At 42.4% G+C, this 22,248-nt stretch overlaps 1 protein-coding gene and 1 pseudogene across 1 annotated transcript in view; one reads left to right on the forward strand and one right to left on the reverse strand.

The window, feature by feature from the left end:
• Window positions 1–351: 351 nt before the first annotated feature.
• LOC136467023 (putative elongation factor TypA-like SVR3, chloroplastic) lies at window positions 352–16,048 on the reverse strand (annotated as a pseudogene).
• A 3,865-nt stretch (window positions 16,049–19,913) lies between these two features.
• The window catches only part of LOC136465556 (L-gulonolactone oxidase 3-like), a 29,099-nt gene continuing 26,764 nt past the window's right edge, over window positions 19,914–22,248 (forward strand). The window contains exons 1-3 of the mRNA XM_066464240.1: window positions 19,914–19,972; window positions 20,625–20,707; window positions 20,953–21,659. Of these exons, the coding sequence (XP_066320337.1) occupies window positions 19,914–19,972; window positions 20,625–20,707; window positions 20,953–21,659 (849 nt within the window). The remainder of the gene's footprint in view (window positions 19,973–20,624; window positions 20,708–20,952; window positions 21,660–22,248) is intronic.

Consider the following 22,248-nt stretch of genomic DNA (forward strand, 5'->3'; position numbering starts at 1 on the left):
TTTCTGGTCAAGAACTAACTCAGGAATCATTCGGAGCCAAAGAGCATGGAGCAACAGTTTCTAGTCTCTGGTCAAGAAGCTGTTCGGAGATATGCTGGGGGGTTCAGCTTGTAGTGAGGAGAAGCTGTGCCAGGGGACTGCACCACCAAATTTTTTGTAGCTAGGGGACTAGGATGTAAGCAGCTTGCACTCTGCAGTGACTTAGGAAGTTTATTATTCAGTGGTGGAAAGCCACCCACTAATGTAAACATTACTCATTTGTAGCCCTATCCTTCCTATCATTTTGTAGCCAAGGAGCATGGGGCAACAGTCTTTATCATTTTGTAGCGACCCACTAATGTAACCATTACAGTACCTAAATATATGGGTCCATATATATGTAATGTTATGTTCTTCCCTATAATCTGATTTAAAAAAAAAAGTTCTTCCCTTAAATATTCAGTTCATAATTGCCCAGAATTTTGTTTAATCATGTACAGTACCTATATATGACCTACAAATATATGCGTAACAGCTGAGATTGCTGTGGAAATAGTGCACGCCTTATCAGTGGGCCCAAAATGCTACTCCGATAGACTAATCAGCTGATTTAATCATCACAAAACTGCTGTATAAGCCTATATCTCAATCTGGCAACCTTTAGTTTTTTGTCTGTAGACCACCAAAAATAGCCTGATTACTAACTTGTGTGGGACGCCATGCAGCCGTCATACCAGACCTGGCAATGGAGCATGAAGCTCCTATCTGAAGCTGACGCCTTGAGAAAATCGATGCGATAACTTTACTTTTTCTTTGAAATTTTTGGGTCCTTGCACATGCGGATGCTTGCAGGAGTAACCTCCACTAGCTCATCTTCTTGGATAAACTCTATGCAGTCATCCAAACTGTAGCTTAAAGCTTCATCAAGAACCACTGCAAAATATGAAACACACAGAATTCAGCACTTGGATCAAAACCTAAGAGTCAATAGATACAAATATTGGTATAGTATTAAAGCATTTGCTGCTTCTCAGGAAGAACAACCTACATTGCCTGCAATTTGACTATATTCCAAGATCTCTACTCTTTCTTGTTCCAAAATTTTAACATTTATTTTGCAGTAGCTAAATTGGAAAGCTTTTCAGAAGAGTGTTAGATTGATCTCCCGACCAATAAGCCCAACGGCCTATTGGGCCTTGGTCACGCGCCCTGATCGGGGGCGCCCAACCCTACATGGTTGGTGGGCCCCCGTCGCACTGCGCTATATATAGAGGTGGGGGCCGGCGGCTCGAGGTACGAGGTTCACCGTGAGCCGCAAACCCCACCGACAAACCCTAGACCGATCTAAGAGGGCGCGCAGCCAGCGACGGGAAGCTCCGCTGACTTCGCCGTCGTCACTGCTACGCCGTTCGTCTGCACTACATCGACGTCCGTGCAACCTCTACTCCACCCGTCGCTGCCCGTGTGCTGCCTCCATCACCGAAGCTGAGATGGCCAGCTCAACCGCGACTCCCTCCGAGGGCTCAGGTTCAACACCAGCACCCTTACCCTATCTCCCTCTCGGTGTAGTGTTCTAGGTTTAGATATGCATGTGCTATTACGGATCCAAGGGTTTTCCCTCCTAGATCTACTGCTGGAGATCCTAATTGATATAACAATGGCATCGGAGCTAGTCTGTCTAGTCGTAGATCTGGATCAGGGAAGAAAAGAAATCGAACCCTAACCCTAGATCGGGTTCGGGAAAAGAAAAGAAAAGTTACCCGAGAAGAAATCAAATCGGGGGAAAAGCTATCCAAACCCTAACCCTAACCCAGGAAGGGGAAGAAAGGGAAGAGGGTAGCCTACCTCGCGTTTGCGTGGCACTGCAGTCACGCCGACGCGTGGGGAAAAGATAGGCCGGCCGGGGGCATAGCTCGCCGGGATCCGGCGCCCGCTCGGTGACTGACTGAGAAAGAAAAAGAACCGATTTCAAATCGGAAAAGCAAACCCTAACCCTAAAAAGGAAGCCTACCTGGGCTTTTACCCACCGCCGGCGGCATCGCCACCGCGCGGAAAGGAGACCGCGGCGTCGCTCCCGAACGGCGCGCGGGACAGAGCCGAGATCCGGCCGGCGGATGCGCTCAGGGCACCAACGCGAGGCCGCTCGACGGCGGCGCGCTCACCCAAAGGGGAGCGCGCGCACCGGCGAGGGGGCCCGTGACGGCGCCGTACTTCCTTTTCCTTCCGGCCGCCATGGCCGGCTCCGCTGTGGCTCTGGTACGCGGCGCGAAGAGAGAGAAGGGGAAGACAGAATGAAGCTAGGGTTGAGGGAGGCGCGGCCGGCCGGGGTTTTGATGCCCCGAGCTGTGCGCTCCACCGTTCGATCTGGATGGACGGACAGGAGATGATCGGGCCAGCGCCGCAGCCCAGGCGGGATAGGGCGCGAGGCCGAAATCCCGGCCCAGGCCCAGGTTGCGGCCTGGGCGCGGGGGAGCGTGCGCCACGCGGCTGGGCCGCGGGCAGCTGGGCCGGGAGAGCTGGCTGCGCGCGCGTGAAGCAGGCCATGGGCCGCATTCGCTGGGCCGCGCGCACTGTTGCTGGATCGGGCCGAAATGGCCAAACAAATAGTACAGTCACAGTTTTTTTTATTTTCTTATTTTCCAGAAAACAATTTGATCAATTTGAATTGAATTTTTATGATAATTTTCTGTACAAAATTTATCCAACGATATTTTTTGTTCAGTAAATAGTAAAGTTGCTTCTGGAAAATAGGAAAATGATTATTGAATGTTAATGTTTCCGCTGCATATTTAAAGATGTAATTTTCATTATTAAATTCGAACCAACGGGAGAATTTAATTTTGAAAATGGATATGTTTTAAATTGATTATAATATTGTTGTTATTCTGACCAACGTTGATTAATGGCAATATTATAATGTTTTTGTCATACATTAATTCTATTTCTGCCCAACGGTGATGTAGAATTAGTGTAGAAAACAATTGTATGTTTTAATTTTGACCAACGTTAAACTAAGGCATGCAATTGTTGTTGTTATTATTTGTGTTCTCACACTATTTGAATTGTGTTTTCAGGAGGATACAACTTGATGAGTTGTATCAAAGAGATCCCCACTCTAAAAGGTGATAACTATATTGAGTGGAAGAAAAAGATAGACCTGGCTTTCATCCTCGCTGAGGTGGACTGGGTTGTCACCACACCATGCCCCAGAGAACCTGTGGCACCGGTGAGGGAGACAGATGAGACTGATGCTGCATGGCAGAACAGAGAGCGGGATTTTGCTCCCGTAAAGATGTCCTATGACCTTGAGCATAGGAAATGGGTCACTGCCAACAAGAAGTGTTTGGCAGTGATAAAGAACACGATTGAGCCTGCTATTGTGGGCTCAATTCCAGACTGTGACACGGTCACAGAGTACCTAGAAAGAATAAAGAGTCAGTTCACTGGCTCTTCAAAGACATATGCAACCCAGCTGATCAAGCAGCTGGTAACAGAAAGGTACTCTGGTGGCGGCAGTGGCATTAGAGAGCACATACTGAGAATGAGCAATCTGGCATCTAAGCTCAAATCAATGGATTTGGCACTCAAGGATGAGTTTCTTATTCATTTGATTTTTGCTTCTTTGCCCAAAGAATTTGACACCTTTGTTGTTAATTACAACATACAGCCTGAAAAATGGGATTTAGAAAAGCTCATAGCCATGTGTGTGCAGGAGGAGGAAAGAATAAAAGTTTCACAAGGTGGTACTGTCAACTACCTAAAAGATAAGAAAAAGAACTATAATAACAGCTCTTCCTCCAAGTCATCTGGAAAGGGTCCCATGCAACAGTCTCAGAACAAGCAATTCCCAGTGGATAAAGATCAGTGTCTCTACTGTAAGAAGACGGGACATTATAAGAAGAATTGTCCTGATTTCCTAAAGATGATAATGAAAAATAAAGGTGAGAACATTATTACGTTCGTAAATGAATCCTTGTATGTAAAGTTTTCAAAATCTACTTGGTGGATTGATTCAGGTGCAACTATTCATGTTGCTAATTCATTACAGGGATTCCGTTCGATGAGAACTTTGCAAAGAAGCGAAAGTTTCATTAAAGTCGCAAATGGAGTACAAGCAGATGTTGAGGCCGTTGGCGATCTTCCGCTAGAGCTTGCTGATGGCTTCATACTTTTTCTTAGAGATGTTCTTTATGTACCTTCTTTGCAAAGAAACTTGATTAGTGTATCAAAGTTGGACCATGATGGTTATGATTGCCATTTTGGAAATGGCAAATGTCAGATATTGTTTAATAATAGATGTATTGGTCTTGCCTTCCGACAAGACGAGCTTTATTTGTTATCACTTCGTGAAAATGTGAATTCCGTATGTGATGTGAATGAGAATGTATCCTCATCGAACAATGCAAACAGAAAACGAAAGAGAGCTCACGATGCGTTGTCGAAATTATGGCACTGTCGTTTAGGCCATATTTCGAGGGGGAGAATAGAAAGACTAGTTAAGAATGATATTCTTCCTCCATTAGAGCTCTCAGATTTAGAACAATGTAGAGATTGCATAAAAGGAAAGTATGTAAAGAAAATTAAGAAAGATGCCAAACGAAGCGCAGGAATTCTACAGATTATTCACACAGACATATGTGGTCCTTTTCCTGTGAAAAGTGTGGATGGTTATGATTCATTCATAACATTCACAGACGATTACTCTCGGTTTGGCTACATTTATCCAATTAAAGAAAGAACAGAAGCGTTGGATAAATTCAAAATATTTAAAGCAGAAGTTGAAAATCAGCATGATTTAAAGATTAAGATAGTCAGGTCTGACCGTGGGGGAGAGTACTACGGTCGGCATACCCCATATGGACAAGTTCCTAGACCTTTTGCAAGGTTCTTACAGGAGAATGGTATAGTCGCCCAGTATTCAACACCGGGCGAACCTCAGCAGAATGGAGTAGCTGAAAGGCGTAACCGTACCCTGATGGATATGGTGCGTAGTATGATAAGTTACTCCACTTTACCGATGAGTCTGTGGATGGAGGCGTTAAAAACCGCCATTCATATTCTCAATAGAGTACCAAGTAAGTCGGTGCCCAAAACACCGTATGAGTTGTGGACAGGAAGAGTACCCTCACTTAACCACTTGCGTGTGTGGGGGAGCCCTGCTGAGGCTAAAGTTTTTAACCCAAACATTGGGAAGCTAGATCCCAAAACAGTGAGTTGCCATTTCATTGGCTACCCAGAAAAGTCAAAAGGTTTTCGTTTCTACTGTCCTAACAGACATACAAAGTTTGTGGAAACGAGACACGCTGTCTTCCTAGAGGATGAAATGATTAGGGGGAGCATGGTAGCTCGAGAAATTGACCTTGAAGAGAAGCGGGTGTATGCACCCACTCCAATAATTCATGAGCCATTTTTCTCACTACCTGCTGTTGCTGCACCGACAGTACAAGACACTGTGGTGCCAGCACCTGTTGTTATCCCGCCTGTGGCAACAATGAATGATGATGAGGAACCTGTTCCTCAGGATCCTATAGAACCTATTGCCACACATGAGGGGGAGCAACAACAGCCTCAAACAGAAAATGTGCCAAATGAGGAGGCCCCTAGAAGGTCTCAAAGAGTTAGAAAATCAGCTATTCCTGCTGATTATGAAGTGTACAACACTGAAGAATTTCAAATGGAGGATGATCCCACCTCATTTGAAGAAGCCATGAAAAGTGATCATTCATCAAAGTGGCTTGAGGCCATGGAAGATGAGATGAGATCAATGAATGCAAATAAAGTTTGGGATTTGGAGATAATTCCTAAAGGAGCCAAAACAGTAGGCTGTAAATGGGTCTACAAAACAAAACTTGACTCTCAAGGGAATATAGAGAGATATAAAGCCCTGACTTGTGGCAAAAGGCTTTACACAAAGAGAAGGGATTGATTACAATGAGACCTTTTCTCCAGTCTCATGTAAGGATTCCTTCAGAATCATAATGGCATTAGTGGCACATTACGATTTGGAATTACATCAGATGGATGTAAAGACGGCATTTCTCAACGGAGACTTAGAGGAAAATGTTTACATGGCACAACCGAAAGGTTTTGTCATGGAAGGAAAAGAACGTTTGGGATGCCGCCTAAAGAAATCCATTTATGGATTAAAACAAGCTTCAAGACAGTGGTACTTGAAGTTTGATCAGACAATAAAGAATTTTGGGTTTAAAGATAATGTTGAGGACAATTGTGTCTACGCAAAGTTTAAGAATGGGAAGTTTATCTTCCTTGTCCTGTATGTGGATGATATCTTACTTGCTAGTAGTGATGTCAGTCTACTACTGGAAACAAAGAAGTTTTTGTCCTCAAAATTTGATATGAAAGATCTTGGTGAAGCTTCGTTCGTTCTAGGGATCGAGATTCACCGAGATAGAAGTAAAGGGGTATTAGGACTGTCACAAAAGGCATACATAGAAAAAGTCTTAAAGAAATTCAGTATGCACAAATGTAGTCCCTCACCTGCTCCTATAGTCAAGGGCGACAGATATGGGGATTTTCAATGCCCCAGGAACCAATATGAGATCGATCAAATGAAAGTGGTTCCATATGCTTCAGCTGTCGGAAGCTTGCAATATGCTCAAGTGTGTACGCGCCCTGACTTGGCATTTGTTACCGGGTTACTTAGCAGATTCCAGAGCAATCCTGGAATAGAACACTGGAAATTGGTAAAGAAAGTCTTGCGTTATTTGCAAGGAACGAAAGGCCTCATGATGACGTATAGAAGATCTGATTCACTCCATATAGTGGGATATTCAGATTCTGATTATGTGGGAGATAATAGAAAATCCACGTCTGGATATGTGTTCACTCTCGCAGGGGGAGCTATTTCATGGAAAAGCTCAAAGCAAACCGTCACTACATCGTCCACAATGTATGCCGAGTTTGTAGCGTGTTATGAGGCAACGGGGCAGGTGAACTGGCTAAAGAAGTTCATACCCGGTTTGAAGGTGGTTGACGACATCAATAGACCACTGAAGTTATACTGCGATAATAATCCAGCAGTACAGTATGCTCACAACAATAGGTCAAGTGGTGCTGCCAAACACATTGACATAAAGTATTATGTTGTGAAGGATAAAGTCCGGGATCAAATGATAAGTCTTGAGCATATAAGTACCGAAAAGATGCTCGCGGATCCGCTTACAAAAGGCTTACCACCCAACGTGTTCAGAGAACATGTAGCCGGCATGGGTTTAAGGGAAAGCCTATGATTCCTGGACTATAAAGGGCCCAAAAGTTAAAGTAACTATTTCAGATCAGAGACGTGCATTGTAGCTGTTAAATCTATCGGCGATTGACCGTGACGATGAAACATGCTCTATGCATCATCTGTGAAGAAATGAGTAAGGATAAAGGATTGAAGTTTAAAGTTTAAAGATAAAAGTAATAGTGAGATCAAGGGGGAGAATGTTAGATTGATCTCTCAGCCAATAAGCCCAACGGCCTATTGGGCCTTGGTCACGCGCCCTGATCGGGGGCGCCCAACCCTACATGGTTGGTGGGCCCCCGTCGCACTGCGCTATATATAGAGGTGGGGGCCGGCGGCTCGAGGTACGAGGTTCACCGTGAGCCGCAAACCCCACCGACAAACCCTAGACCGATCTAAGAGGGCGCGCAGCCAGCGACGGGAAGCTCCGCTGACTTCGCCGTCGTCACTGCTACGCCGTCCGTCTGCACTGCATCGACGTCCGTGCAACCTCTACTCCACCCGTCGCTGCCCGTGTGCTGCCTCCATCACCGAAGCTGAGATGGCCAGCTCAACCGCGACTCCCTCCGAGGGCTCAGGTTCAACACCAGCACCCTTACCCTATCTCCCTCTCGGTGTAGTGTTCTAGGTTTAGATATGCATGTGCTATTACGGATCCACGGGTTTTCCCTCCTAGATCTACTGCTGGAGATCCTAATTGATATAACAAAGAGAACTCACAGTCACAGTACACAAATTTCGTCATATATAAGAATTAAAAGGTTGCAGGTCTGGTAGCAGCGAAAAAAGAAAACCATCAAACTGCCAAGTGCTGAGAGAATAAATTATTACCTGTAGTTTCCTTGTTGGAACGAACATTTGTAGCAGCCTTTTTCTTGCACACATTACTTGCTAAATCACCAGGTCTTTGATGGATACCAACAATTTGACCTTTGTAAACATCCTGCCCTGGTTGGACAAACAACACACCTCTTTCTTGTGCATTAAGAAGTGCATAAGAAGTAGTGCTTCCATCTTCAAAAGCAACCTATATCATTTTATTGGAAGTTAGATGCTGGGGACAATGTCAGAGAAAACCTCACTGCTTTTATTTTGAACTTATTCATACCAAGGATCCCTGATCACGTGAGCTAAGATCCCCAGTCCATGGGCCATAGCTGTCAAAGATTGTGTTCAGTATAGCTCTGCCACGAGAAGCTGTAAGAATTGCATTCCGAAGTCCAATGAGGCCTCTGGTAGGAATCTTGTATTTCAGCAATGTTGTTCCCTCCGGCCTACCATTCAAAATGATACTCATCAAGGCAATGACTCAATAACACAAAGCAGAACGCAAAAGACTGGAGTATAATATGATTAATACAAGCCAAGTCAATAATTAAGCTTATCTTAATCCCCTTTTAATTCAAAAGTGACTTTTTCGTAAACTAGAGCAATTCACCTGTTGCACGATTTCTACCCTGTCAGCAGATAAGATAAATGATTCATAATTAAGGAGAGAGCAGCTCCCAACTAAATTGTGCAAACTGACCATTGTTGAACTCACAGAAAATTGACGGGTTTTGTTAGTTTGGATAGGTTCATATTGAAGTTTCAGTTTTTTCCTCAAATAAAATTGTTTCAAATATACATGACGCTAAGAGAATTTAATTAAGTTTACTCTTAGTCCCATACTGTATTCACTTAGATTGGTGCATGGATTATGAAACTTACTTTTACACCCTTACTTAGTACTAGTAGTTATAAAAATATTGTGTTGAAAATAAATATTGTATGTCATTCAAGGATGGAAATGCTGGACTGAAGCACTGGACTCTAAGGTTGTTCTAAGAAACCAGTTGAAGCGTGATAAGTCGGAAGAATATTGGCACTAGTCTTATAGCCATTCCTATATCAAAATAGTATACATATTGTAAACAAGCATTTCACCGATTTGATGAGATAATGAAAGTATGGCACAAACCCGTCAGCTTCCATGTCAACCATTTGTCCACGCCTTTGCCCCAAAAGCTCAACAACTGATCCCATGGACTCCTCTGGGACCTCAACAGCAGCTATCTGTAGCATAACAGCACATATTAATTAAATGGGAAGTTGGGAACTAAGGACAAAGGAGTTCCAGGAATAATGGAGTAATAAAAAAAGAGGTTTATTGCTAATAAATCAGTAAATAAATGTATTCCAACTCTCTATATACAACAAAGTATAGACTTACCTCATAAGGCTCTAGTAGTTTTCCATCCACTGTCTTGTTTATGACCTTTGGAGGTCCAATCATAAATTCATATCCTTCTCTCCGCCTGCAAAGTTCACATTGTTCTTAAGACAACCAAAAGTCACTGAATTAATGAAACTACCAAATTTAAGTTCTTACATATTCTCTATCAATATTGTGAGATGCAGTGTGCCTCTGCCACTAACAAGAAATGTATCAGCAGTTTCCCCATCTTCTACTTTCATAGCCAAATTCCTTTCGAGCTCGCGATACAACCTGTCACGGAGATTTCGGCTAGTAACGTATTTCCCCTATAATAAAGTGAATGAGAAGAAGTAAATTTGTCAGTATTCTAGAAAGAGAATAAACCAAACTATTGCATTATATTTAACATGGTATAGTATTTCACAAGTGATGTAAGGACACTATCATGGAGGGCAATCATTTACACAATTCATTAAGATATAGAAGAAATTTTGCTTCACAATACCAACTTTCGATTATTAGTTTCCTTATTGTAGTTAAGAAAAATTATTGAAGCATAACAATGCCAAAGTACTTTTATGGCAAGTGTACAAAATGCCATTTTAACGTGAAAACTGAGCAAACCTTTTATCTATAATTATGGCTTCTAGAAGGTTGACTGCACGAATTTAGAACAACGAAAACAGAATACAAGAGATCATATGGAGTAATGAGGGTATATTTTATGGATTTCCCAACTCTTTAACACAGAAGAGCATATTAGGAAGTGATATAACATATCTTTTGTTAGCATGGAGGATAGACATACCTCCCGTCCAACAAAAGGTGATGTATTGATGGAGAAAGACATTCTGACTGTTGGCTCCTCCACTTTGATAGTGGGCAATGGTGTTCCTGTAACTTTATCAGCTATAGTTTCCCCAATCTGGATAGTTCAAAGCATATAGAATCATGTTATAAGTATAAATATGAACTGGAAGATTGAATAATGAATATGAATGCACAGACACCTACCATGATATCATCCATTCCACATACAGCACAAATGTCACCAGCACTAACAGATTCAACGGGGACGCGGCTGAAGTTCTGATAACAAAAAGCTCACTTACTTTACTAACCCTGCAAGCATCGTCTGGTGTACAAACCTGAAAAATATCTTAATCAATAGAAACTCTACTGCAATAATATGATAACAGGTGAAGAAAATTTTCTAATTTTATTCAAAAGAAAACTTAATAGACTTTGGAACCAATAGATGAAATAAAAACTTGACCAACAAGGAGGAACCATGTGGCATTGTATATAAGAAGAAATATGTAACCGAATTTGAGTCGAAGAGGACCCAAACCTGGGTGGTGCAGGGTTAAGCCACACCTTCCACGGATTGAGCTAGACTCGGATCCTTCAATAGATGAAATACATATAACGACAAACTGAATCTGAAGACCCAATATATCACAATACTTTCATTTATAAAACAAAAAAAAAACTTAACCCCAAGGGAAGACTGCCCCAACAGCATTGTTTGAGAGGTAGAAACCATAATCACTTTGGGCCAGCAAAGGGCCCCGAAGGCTGCATACAGTGAGGGGCATTTTTTAGTGCAGCATCCGGGCACAAACTCGACCGAGGAGCACCACTATTGGGCAAATCTAACCACCGCCCACCACACATATTTGTGCACCCACATGCAAGTCTGGGAGCCAAACTCACAACCGGTTCGTTGCACAACAGTGAACCACCAAGCTATCAGTTCGTTCACATAAAACACAATAATTTCTGACTATATCATAACATTTGCTCACATGCATGTTGGGATCATAAGGATAAAATTCGAAATAGAATGCACCAAATGAGCTTCTAAAATGTAAGATAAAGAGATGTGGAGGCTGCTCAGGCCTCAATTAATCCCAGCAGTTCCTTTTATCTTATATATGATTTGCTTTACTCACAGACTTCCTCAAGAAATTTGAGATGAATCATAAGGCGCCAATCTCAAATAGAGAAGGCAAAACTCAGGTACTCATAAAAAATGCTATACATTTTATTATATTGCAAATGAAATTTACCAGCATTGTGGCATCGACTCAGTAATACTTTATCCAACATATATGTAGTAAAGAACCATATAACACCTCACTGTAAATGGTTATTTTCACTCAGCAGAAATTTCAATCTCTCCATTGGTTGAGCCTGTCTGTGATCCTACCACGTTTTATATAACTTTCTAACTGGAATGTTCATGTTCACATTATTATGCCAAAACATGCACAAGCAGAGCAGATTTATACCTTGACCTCCATGCCACGCTGAAGTTCTCCTGCATGCAGCCGTCCAATTGCTATTCTTCCTTTGTGCTCATCATATTCAGTATTAGATACCTTCATAGAAGCCAGCAATTAAGCATTGATATGGAGGCAATGAAAGATAAGTGCAGATATAGGCTGTGAACACCAAAACATGTTGAGAAGCCAGAAAGCCGTCTCAACAGAAAATTTTTCATGATAAAACAATTGGAGCTTTATAAGCATGAAGCCTGGAAGAAGCAACAAAATAGATAAGGTATTCATATTATGTGTTTGGTGAGTTTCGTGCTCAAATTAGCAATGGCACCCTTTTAGTAGAAATGAGTGAGTGTCCATGTGACACTAGTTTGGGAGAGATCAGCTGTGAACATGAATCGAGATTGGAGACTTAGAAATCCAAGAGTAATAAAAATAATAATAATACAACTATTTCTTGATTGTGAATGTCGGAAGTAATTAATTTTCAATAAAGTTTTCACTTTTAGTGAATGCCAGATATCAGTCATCAACAAGAAACACCTATAAATTAATTTTCCAAGACATGGCTTTCAGCATTTTAGGATAACACTGTTGCTCATATTTGATTCGTATAATTGGTTAAGCATGTAAAGTTTGACCACAGATGACAGTACATTAACAAACAAAACAGAAAAGAAACTATTGTTCTACAGTTTAGGAGGCACAATTCATGAAACAAAATCAATAGTTGCTAGTAACGGAAGCATTTTTAGAGAAGCTGCTAATACCACGACTCATACACATACACTGCATCCATGAAAATGAAATGTGTGGACTGTGAACAATATTCAAGCACCAACCATGCAAATCAGAAACAGAAAATGATGCACCAGAAATAAAGAATGAAAAGAATAAAATTTGTAACTCACAAGCATTTGCAGGGCACCATCTTTCTCAATGCGTGGCTCTGGTATGCATCTAAGAATTGCCTCAAAAAGGGGTCCTAGGTCATCAGCTAAATTATCTGGAGATAGACCAGCCTTTCCTTTAATTCCACTTGCATAGACTGTTTGGAAATCACACTGGCATGTTGAAATAAAACATGAACATGTTGATTAGGACAAGACGCATGTTGATAAACTGAAAACAAATTATATGAACAATAGGATAGCCATAATTATTTACCTGTTCATCAGTTGCATTTAATTCAATAAATAGTTCAAATGTTGAATTCACCACAAACTCAGGACGAGCAGTAGGTCTGTCGATCTTGTTTACAACTACAACAACAGCATGTCCAAATTCTAGAGCTTTCTTCAGAACAAACCTTGTCTGTGGCATAGGCCCCTCTACAGAATCAACCTATATAGCAGATAAGCTTCAATTAAGTAGAGGTTATATACAATATATACCACATTAGTGGTCTACCTACTGTTTTTTTCTTAAAAAAAGGAGGATATACACGTGCTTCCTCAATGTAGATTAATACACTATTCAGAAAACCAGTTTGATAGGGGCTTGGTACCATGCAGCGAAAAAGGGAATATGTACACATAATGCGAGTACAATGTTTGATTCAATATATACAAAAGGCACGTCAAAAATTGGTAGCATCTCATGACTATGTATGGGACAACTAACTGCAGTAAAGCACATAAGAATCCTAAAAATGTGTCAAGTCCAAAAATAACCAAAATATGAAAGGAGAAAAAAGTCACTGTTTGGGAAATAAAACAAAGTCAAGTAGCTAGTACCACTAGCAGAACTCCTTCCACCATGTTGAGAACACGCTCAACCTCCCCGCCAAAATCTGAATGCCCAGGAGTATCAATTATATTGATTTTAGTGCCCTTATAGGTTATTGATGTATTCTTGCTCAGAATCGTGATTCCTCTTTCCCGTTCTAGGTCATTGGAGTCCATTATTCTTTCCTGCACAAATTGATTATCTCGGAAAACCTGCATAAGTTAATCATTTAGCTTAATCCAACAAGGAGATCATTTCACAGTAAATGCAATACTGATTCTTGCTACAACATGGTGAGAGAACGGTGATCCGATTAAAGCAAGTTCAACAAATGGTTTATAATTTATCTCGTCTCCGTTGTTATAAACTCCTTTAATATGTTTTAATTTAACACTGATTTGTACTTTTGTAGTCTACTAGTCTTGTAGAGGTAATGCCCCAGACTGAATAAAGAGACACTATTTTACTTAATAAACAATCCAGATAGTTCAATGAAACCAACCAAACTGAGTGAATAAAACTAAGCAATAGGCTTCTTGTGGGATGGATGGAAGTAGTTTCTTGACCATTTGTAGGTCTCAACAAGTAGAGCACACCCACCACAATCATCTAGATTTTACAGGGTTGTTTAAGCCAGTATTCAGTAAGAGATATGAAGCTAATTTACATGCTCTTAGACTCTATGACTCTAAAAGATAGATTTTCTTATCCCTTTTAGCAAGCCTAGTCTAATGTTGTTGGCTCTCTCCCATTTTCGGTTGTGGGGTTGTCGTTTTTTCTCTGGTCCACCTTGGACCCCCCTTCTTCGCTTCTGCTCTTGTACAGTTTTTTCTCCTTGTTGTTTCTCGATCAGTTGTTGGGCTTCGATTAATTTTAAATAAAACTTTACAGTGGGGGCCTCCCCTGCTATATTTTAGGTTCAAAAAAAGTATTCAGTAAGAGATAAAGTTCTGGTATCATGCATCCACAAGTAAAAACCGTCTTACTTCCCAAAAATTGTAATCAGGGAAGTAAAATTGAAGTTCCATCAATTAGTTTTTATGTACTTATATGACTGCCAATTATGGGACTGCTTCTAGAAGTGTGTATACATATTAAATGTCAAAAATACTGTTTGAAGGGAGATCAACTTAGGTTTCCAACACAATCTTTTTCTCAGACTCAATTCTCGTAAAAGTCAAATGATTGAGCAACCAGATGATGAGAAAACAATACATACCGGATGCTAACCTAACATGTTTGTATTAGACCATTTAAAGCAGTTCTGTTAAACTAAGTAACCGAACAACGGAAACAAATAATAGTTGACTATCCATGCAAAACAAGTAAAAACAATCCAGCCAATACAAATTCAGATGTTCAGTCAGTATAAAAGCACCATCACTCTGTATAATTGGCAATCAACATGCTACAACAAAGATATGGAGCAACAGTTAAAGGTGGTAATAGTCTTGAACATGATATATCTGTGAGCATATAGATTGAATGGTGGAGAGATTCACTTTGCAATAAATCTCTGATAAACATAATGACAAATGTAACAAATGCATACTAGAATGTACCTTGGCTTGCCTTAACATTGAATCCACCAAAGTTGTCTTCCCATGATCAACATGAGCAACAATTGCTATATTCCTCACATCTCTTCTAGTTGCTTGACTACTCTTCCCTGCTGAATAATCCAGTGACGAATGTACATTAAATTGGCATTGTTTCAACAGAAAAGAAGGAAAGCCGGCCGACGCAGATAGACAACAAGATGGCTTGAAGGAAATTTTGGGACAATAAGCGGTCACTCAATGCTTCTAGGAAAATTCGATATGGACCACTACGGCACTACTTTGATAAAACCCGATGGTGTAGCCGATAATATGACGATCTATCATCAAGTTTCATTAAGCGCCAAGGACTAACTGCTCAATCATGCATTAATTAAGGCTTTGGTAGCTATCAGCTTTTCTTGAACCCGTGATTGCTGCAATGGAGAGAAATGCATCCTTGTGTGACTTGTTCATCTAATTACAGAAACAGGAAAACATAGTTGTAGGCTTTTGGCAATAGGTTGCTCAATTCCTCAAAAAAAAAAGCAATAGGTTGCTCAAACGTTCCATGAACAGAAAACCGTGGAGCCTGACAGAAAGAGCTATCGAGTTACGCAAAAGAACACATTAGAAGTCCACTGAAATGGACTCAGGAGCTCACTATGTTAAATTACTAATCCGAAAGTAAAACAGTGATCAACTCATGATGGCGCTAATCTAACCTCGATGCCGTTCACTGATCAGGCAAAAAAAACGAACAACACCGTTCGTGGAATTGATAAATTATAGGGAGAGAGGAAGCAGGAGTTGGTTTACCGGAGGGAGCCGGGGAGCCGGCGACTTCCTTGACCTGCTCGAGAGAGGCAGAGGCCCTGAGAGAGCGGGTTCTCCGACGTCGGAGCGATCTGGGGGCACGCAGCAGGCACCTTCCGGAGGCGGCGAGGTGCGCGGAGCTGGCCGGCGGCGGCGTGGAGCGGCGGGCGGAGAGGCCGGCGCGTAGGGTGAGGGTCTGCATCTGCATGGTGGCCGGTGGTGGAGAGGGTGCCGCGGCGGGTGGCTGCGGTTGGGGTTGGGGGGTTTTGTAAGGCGGGCGGGAGCGGCGGTGGAGCCCCGGCGGATAGCGGCCACCAAGCTACCTGGCTCGGGTGAGTGTACCGCTGCAAGGGAAACCACGTCGCCCGCCGGCGCGCAATCTTGGTCCTTGGAAAAGCGGGAGAAAATTCATCTTCTTTTTCGCCTTTTCCATTTTATTTACCACCAGTATATGCTTCCTTCCATCGTTTATAATTTTTTTCTCAAAAAAAAGAGATGATGTTATTCATAGTAAAAGCGAATGAGTACGGAGTAGCAGTAGTAAAATTTATAAATCCTTTAGCAAAACACTGTTAAAGTTCAAGAAAATTTATAACATACAATGAAAATGACCATGATGACTCATGTTCTCAGCTAGATTCGCTATTGTGGACTAGTGAAGACAGGTAAAATAATATTGTCTTAAAAAGTTTTAGAATTGAACATTTTTTTATTTAAAGCTTGGTGACCTTTGTCGATGTATATGGAGTTCTTGTTGAGGAGGCTCCAATTAGTATCCATAGTTTAAAACCTACCATTTCAAATAGAGAAGGGGTACTCAAGAGTGAAGCGGAGCCTAATGTCTTGATGACTCTTTGGTGCTCCGATATGGATTAGGGGGTGAGAACACCTGATACCACGTGAATCCAGTTGTCTCTTTACCTCTCTTTTATTTTTACAAAAAAAATTTGCTTGAGTTTGTTTGTGTGCAAGTTTCTTTGAGTGACAATTAGGATTGCATGGTAGAGTGCTTAGCTTAGGTTCAATTCTTGCTCGTAAGGACCTATACCTTAGTGCCATTTTTTGCTAAGGACTTAATTAGGTGTGATAGCCCTAAGGATTTCTTAGATTGCTTTCTTAGAAGAAATTAGGTGTCAAAGTGCTAAGAGAGTTTAAAATTTCCTTACAAATGGATCTACCTCAACTCGAGGTATAGTAGAACCAATCCATTTTTTTTTCACCAAAAGATATGTTGATTACGTCATAGTGTTGTGTCATACGTCCCTTAGAAACCACATGCACCCACGACCATGTTTCTCGTTTTTTTTTTCATCAAGCATATGGGTTAGTGGCATTGGCGGATCCAAGGGGGGGGGGGGGGGGGGGGGGGGGGGGCTGGGGCTGCAGCCCCCCTGTGAGCCTTAATTCCTCCTTAAATTACTGTAGCATCAAGCATAAATCATCATTAAATCTTCATTATCAATCAACATGTCCATTACTTAGCCCCCTCCTTGATCTCATCCTGGATCCGCCACTGGTTAGTGGTAGTAGTAGTGTCATACTATTTTGGTGCTTAGTAGTAGTAGCAGCAGCAGCAGCAGCAGTAGCCGTCTCACCCACAATAAAAGGCAACACATCTATCAATTTATTTGAGTCCCACCATTTTCTCTCTTTCTCTCAACACAAAATTCTTATCATTGTATATATCTCACCTCTCTCGGGCTAGGTCTTCCTTTTGCGCCCAACGTACTTGAATGGTGACTTACCTTTTGTCAGCTTGTTCGGCTTATTTTTCCAGCCGGAGCAGTATTTTTCTCAAACAACATTCCAACATAAACAGTGTTTTCAGCATAACCAGTGAAAATTTCAGCTCAACCGAACAAGCTGACATATGGATGATACTCTCTGATACTTGGTTGGGCTGGCAGCAACCGCACATGGGCCGAGAGCCCGAGAGACTGACTATACGTCTATTTTTTTCGAAACAGATACGCAGTTCCATTTAACACTGACCATCAGGCATATCGCCTGACACAAGGGTCTATATAAATTCTGGTGGATGATCTAGCCATAAACCAGAATCATCAGCACCTATTGATATGCCATAAGCAGCAATACAATCGGCTACAAGATTACAAGACCTATGGCATTTAGAAATATTACAACAATTAAAATCAAAAGCCATTTTAGTCTTGATCTCTCTGAAGATGACTCCTAACTCAGCTCGATCAAAATCATTTGATTTTAGCGCAACAGTCACCTCATTCAGTCCAAGATAAGCTGCTAGTTCCAGGCCTTTCAGACATGCAACTGCTTCAGCATGGAGAGCACTTCACAGATTTTGCAATGAACCTGCAGCAGCTGCTATGAAAACACCTTGGTGATTCCGAATAATACAACCCCAACTACCTCTTCTATCATTTTGGAAAAAGGCACCATCACAGTTTATTTTATAAACTCCCTCCGGTGGAGTCTTCCATTTCTCTTTCTGTACAATTGTCCTACACTTTGCTGGTGGCTTGAGTTTCTGCATTTCATTAAGATGATAAGTTATAGAACAACAAATTTCGTCAGTGGAGGCCCTCCTTCACCCTGATTAACTTTGTTACGTGCTGACCACCAACACCATAATAAGACAACCACTTTCAGCATGCTTTCATCATTGAGAGCGAATATTGATTCCATCACATCTTGGGCTGATCTTCGACTGGCGAGGGAGACACTGACCTCCTCTAAATTAAGCCCTCTCCACACCTGTTTAACAGATTTGCATTTTAAAAATAGATGACCAGAATCTTCATCCAAACGCCCACACATCGGGCATAACGTATCCAATTTAATTCCTTCTATTGCTATACTTGCTCTAACAGGGTGGTGGTTATGGGCCAATCTCCACATAAACATCTTGATTATATTGGGCACAGTTAGACCCCATATTTTCTTCGGTTACCTTGTTGACTGGCTGAGGTGGAGGCATCAGATTGTTTGAGGGAATCACGATATTTAATGGCCAGAGCATAGGCACTCTTTTACCTTTCGGATCAGGGTACCATGCTACCAAATCCTCCATGCCTTCATACAATGGAATAGTTAAGATAGTCTCTGCATCTTCTTGAAGGAAAATATCATTAATCAATTGTACATCCTAGGTTTCAGTAATTGGATTAATTAGATCTGCCACTTTTTGTAGGATGGAGCCATTCCTAGGTGTAATTACTCTCCTAGTTATTCCCCTAGGCAACCATGGATCATCCCAGATATTAACATTATTACCATTCCCAATCCTCCATACCATTCTAGCTTTCACCAATTTCATAGTGTATCAGGTTGTGTCCAAATGCGCCACCCTTGCCTAGCCAACATAGCCATATTAAATGCATGAAGGTCTCTGAAGCCTAAACCCCCTAATGACTTAGATCTTGTCAGTTTCTGCCACCCAATCCAATGGATTTTATTAGATTTATCTTGCTAGCTCCACCAATATCTTGCAATCATTGAACTAAGTTCATCACAGAGGCTCTTTGTTAGGTCAAAACTTGACATACCAAAGGTAGGAATGGCTTGCGCTACCGCTTTGATAAGGATCTCCTTCCCTGCCTTGGAGAGTAACTTCTCCTGCCATCCTTGGATCCGAGTCCAAACTCTTTGTTTGATATATGCAAATGCTGATTTCTTTGATTTTCCGATATGAACTGGTAACCCTAAATATTTGTCATTTCGTATCTACTGGTTGGGCCCGAGTATTGCCATTATTTGCTCCTTCACATGTGCTGGGGTATTTTTGCTAAACATAGCAGCAGTCTTGTCTTTATTAATCATCTGGCCCGAGACACTTTCATATAAGTCATGTTCGCTTGTCTTATAATCCGTATATTTCAGCTTGTTTTTTCAGCCGGAACAGTGTTTATCTCAGTGATTCGACTTTTTTTTTCAGCGAAGCGAACGAGGTGATAGAGATAAAATTTGCTGCAAGTGGTATGCGTCTATACCTGGCTACCTGCTGATATTTTCTATCTCCCGTGTCGTGATTCCGTCGTTTCGTCGACCCTCCCCGATACTACAAGCTGCGGCGCTCGTGCTGCAATTGCTGATCTGCCAATGCGGTGATGCCCTAGCTCATGGCTAGATCTGATGCAGACGCAAGCATGCCAGTTCTTCGCTCGGTCTGGCCGCGGTGCCAAGCTGCCACGATCACGTCAATCAGGTAAAGCCAAGTGCCCAAACTGCCGAAGGTCCGATCATTTGTTCTTTGTTGAGAATACTTTAATTGCTTGATCAATTTATGAACCATGGAATTAAATAAGGGTCCTGCCATATGTCAGGTGCCTAAAAATTTGTATCTAATCAGGCAATGATCTCATTCATTAGATCTTAAATCAAATGGCTTTGGAGCTTCTTCTTCTTCCTTCGTTTGTTTCCTTCAGTTATCAGGTGCCTTTGGTTCTGCGTTTTCAGGCGGCTACACTCTAGGAAGCGTGACTAAATAAATATGGATTTAAAGGAGGACAAGGGCAATGCCAAAGCCAAAGCCAAATGTACATACTGCAATTTTATACAGGACAATTTTGGCATAAAATACATTTGCAATTTGTGTTCTTGTACATTTTGATGAGTTGGTGATCACTGCATTTGCATATCTATAAACTACTTTAATTTGAATATTTCTTTGTTACCAATGTTTATCTATCTTGCAATATCTTATTTTTACTTCGTCCTCCACTGATGGACATTGAACGCGGGCGTAAAAGCTGAGGCAGCATGCCAGCGTGGACGTAGATATTGGGACTCCCCAACCAGAGTTTTAAGGAGGTCCCTAAATCCCTTTAGCTGTCTCTTTTGATTTACTACCTCTTCAGCTCATCAGCTGTTTCTTTTGATTTGAAGGTTCATACATATTATTTAATATTAGCAATTGATTGTCCAAATTCACAACTGGCAGGCAATCTTCTATCGCCATCCGCGGATCAATCGAGGCTGTGATGAAATTTCTACGTTTGAACTAGACAGCCCTCCGCCGATCGCGCATTCTTTAAAGGCAACCAATGCAAGCGTGTCTTGGCAGACAGAGCAGCACCTAGTAGCAGACCAAAAGGCAGAGAGCCTCCAAGTCCAAGAAACACATCAACGATCCACAAGCAAAGGCGCACGCACCACTGCACCAGCGCCCTCGCATAAAAAAACCAGAGGAAAAAAAATTGCTCGCCACCTTTCTCCTCCTGCTGCTGTCCTCCCACGCCCCGGCGCCGGCGCTCTCGCTGCCGCCGCGCCCGCCGGTGCGCTGCACCAGCACCGATGGCGGGACCACCGGCGGCTGCGTGCTCTCCAACGCTTACGGCGCGTGGTCCAGCGACCGCGCCGACTGCCCCGTGTCCGCCGTCGGGTACCCGGCGTCCGAGCAGGAGGTGGTCGCGGCCGTGGCGCGCGCCAGCGCCACGGGCGCCCGCGTCAAGGTCGTCAGCGGCTTCGCGCACACCATCCCGAAGCTCGCCTGTCCCGGTGGCGACGGGAACGGCACTGCCACCACCCCCACGCTGCTCATCAGCACGGCGAGGCTGGCGAGCGTGGAGGTGGACGTGGCGGCGCGGACGGTGACCGCGGACGCCGGCGCGCCGCTGCGGGCCGTCATCAACGCGGCCGAGGCGCGCGGTCTCAGCCTCACGGCGGCGCCCTACTGGGAGGACGTCAGCGTCGCGGGGCTCGTCAGCACGGGGTCCCACGGCAGCTCGTGGTGGGGCCGCGGCGGTGCCGTGCACGACCACGTTGTGGGCCTCAGGCTCGTCGTGGCCGCCGGGGAGGCTGACGGCTGGGCCAGGGTCCTCACGCTGCGCACAGGCGACGAGCTCTTCCCAGCTGCGCTCGTCTCCCTCGGCCTGCTTGGGGTCATCTCCAAGGTTAGTGATCAAACGTATCATCCTCCATATCGTAATGGTTCAAAATCATGTCTCGTTTCATTCCCAAAAAAAAAGGTACATGTTTGTTTCAAAAAAATTATATAAAATGGTTAAATTCTTCTTTTCATATTTTTAAGTTTTTTTACAACAAATATTTTAAAGTTATAGTTGAGCTCTGAGCTAAGGCATTCATGATTTTTAAGTTATAGTTGACGTTTTTATGAGATATGGTCAACATTGTGAAAATTTAATTACCAATAACTTTTAAAAACTTTTGGTATGAAAACTGAAAAAACTAAAAAAGGTTGGTTGCCCCATAATTTCACTAGATTTTGTTAATATATTCTAGTGAAAAATAATGGTCAAAGCTACACATTGGAGACCGGAGGAGCTCGATGCTGTTTGTTTGAAACAGGATATCCTGTTCCTATGCGACATTAGTTGCCATAATATCATTTGATGACTATGCAGTGTTTTAAATAGCGGGCTAAATCATTTAGCAGACTTTCTCCAGAAACATCAAATAGCCAACTATAGTGGCAGCTAACAGCTAAATTGTATATGGAAAAAAATAGCTAAATGCCTCTCA

This window comes from Miscanthus floridulus, chromosome 7, assembly GCF_019320115.1.
Source record: "Miscanthus floridulus cultivar M001 chromosome 7, ASM1932011v1, whole genome shotgun sequence".
NCBI lineage: Eukaryota > Viridiplantae > Streptophyta > Magnoliopsida > Poales > Poaceae > Miscanthus > Miscanthus floridulus.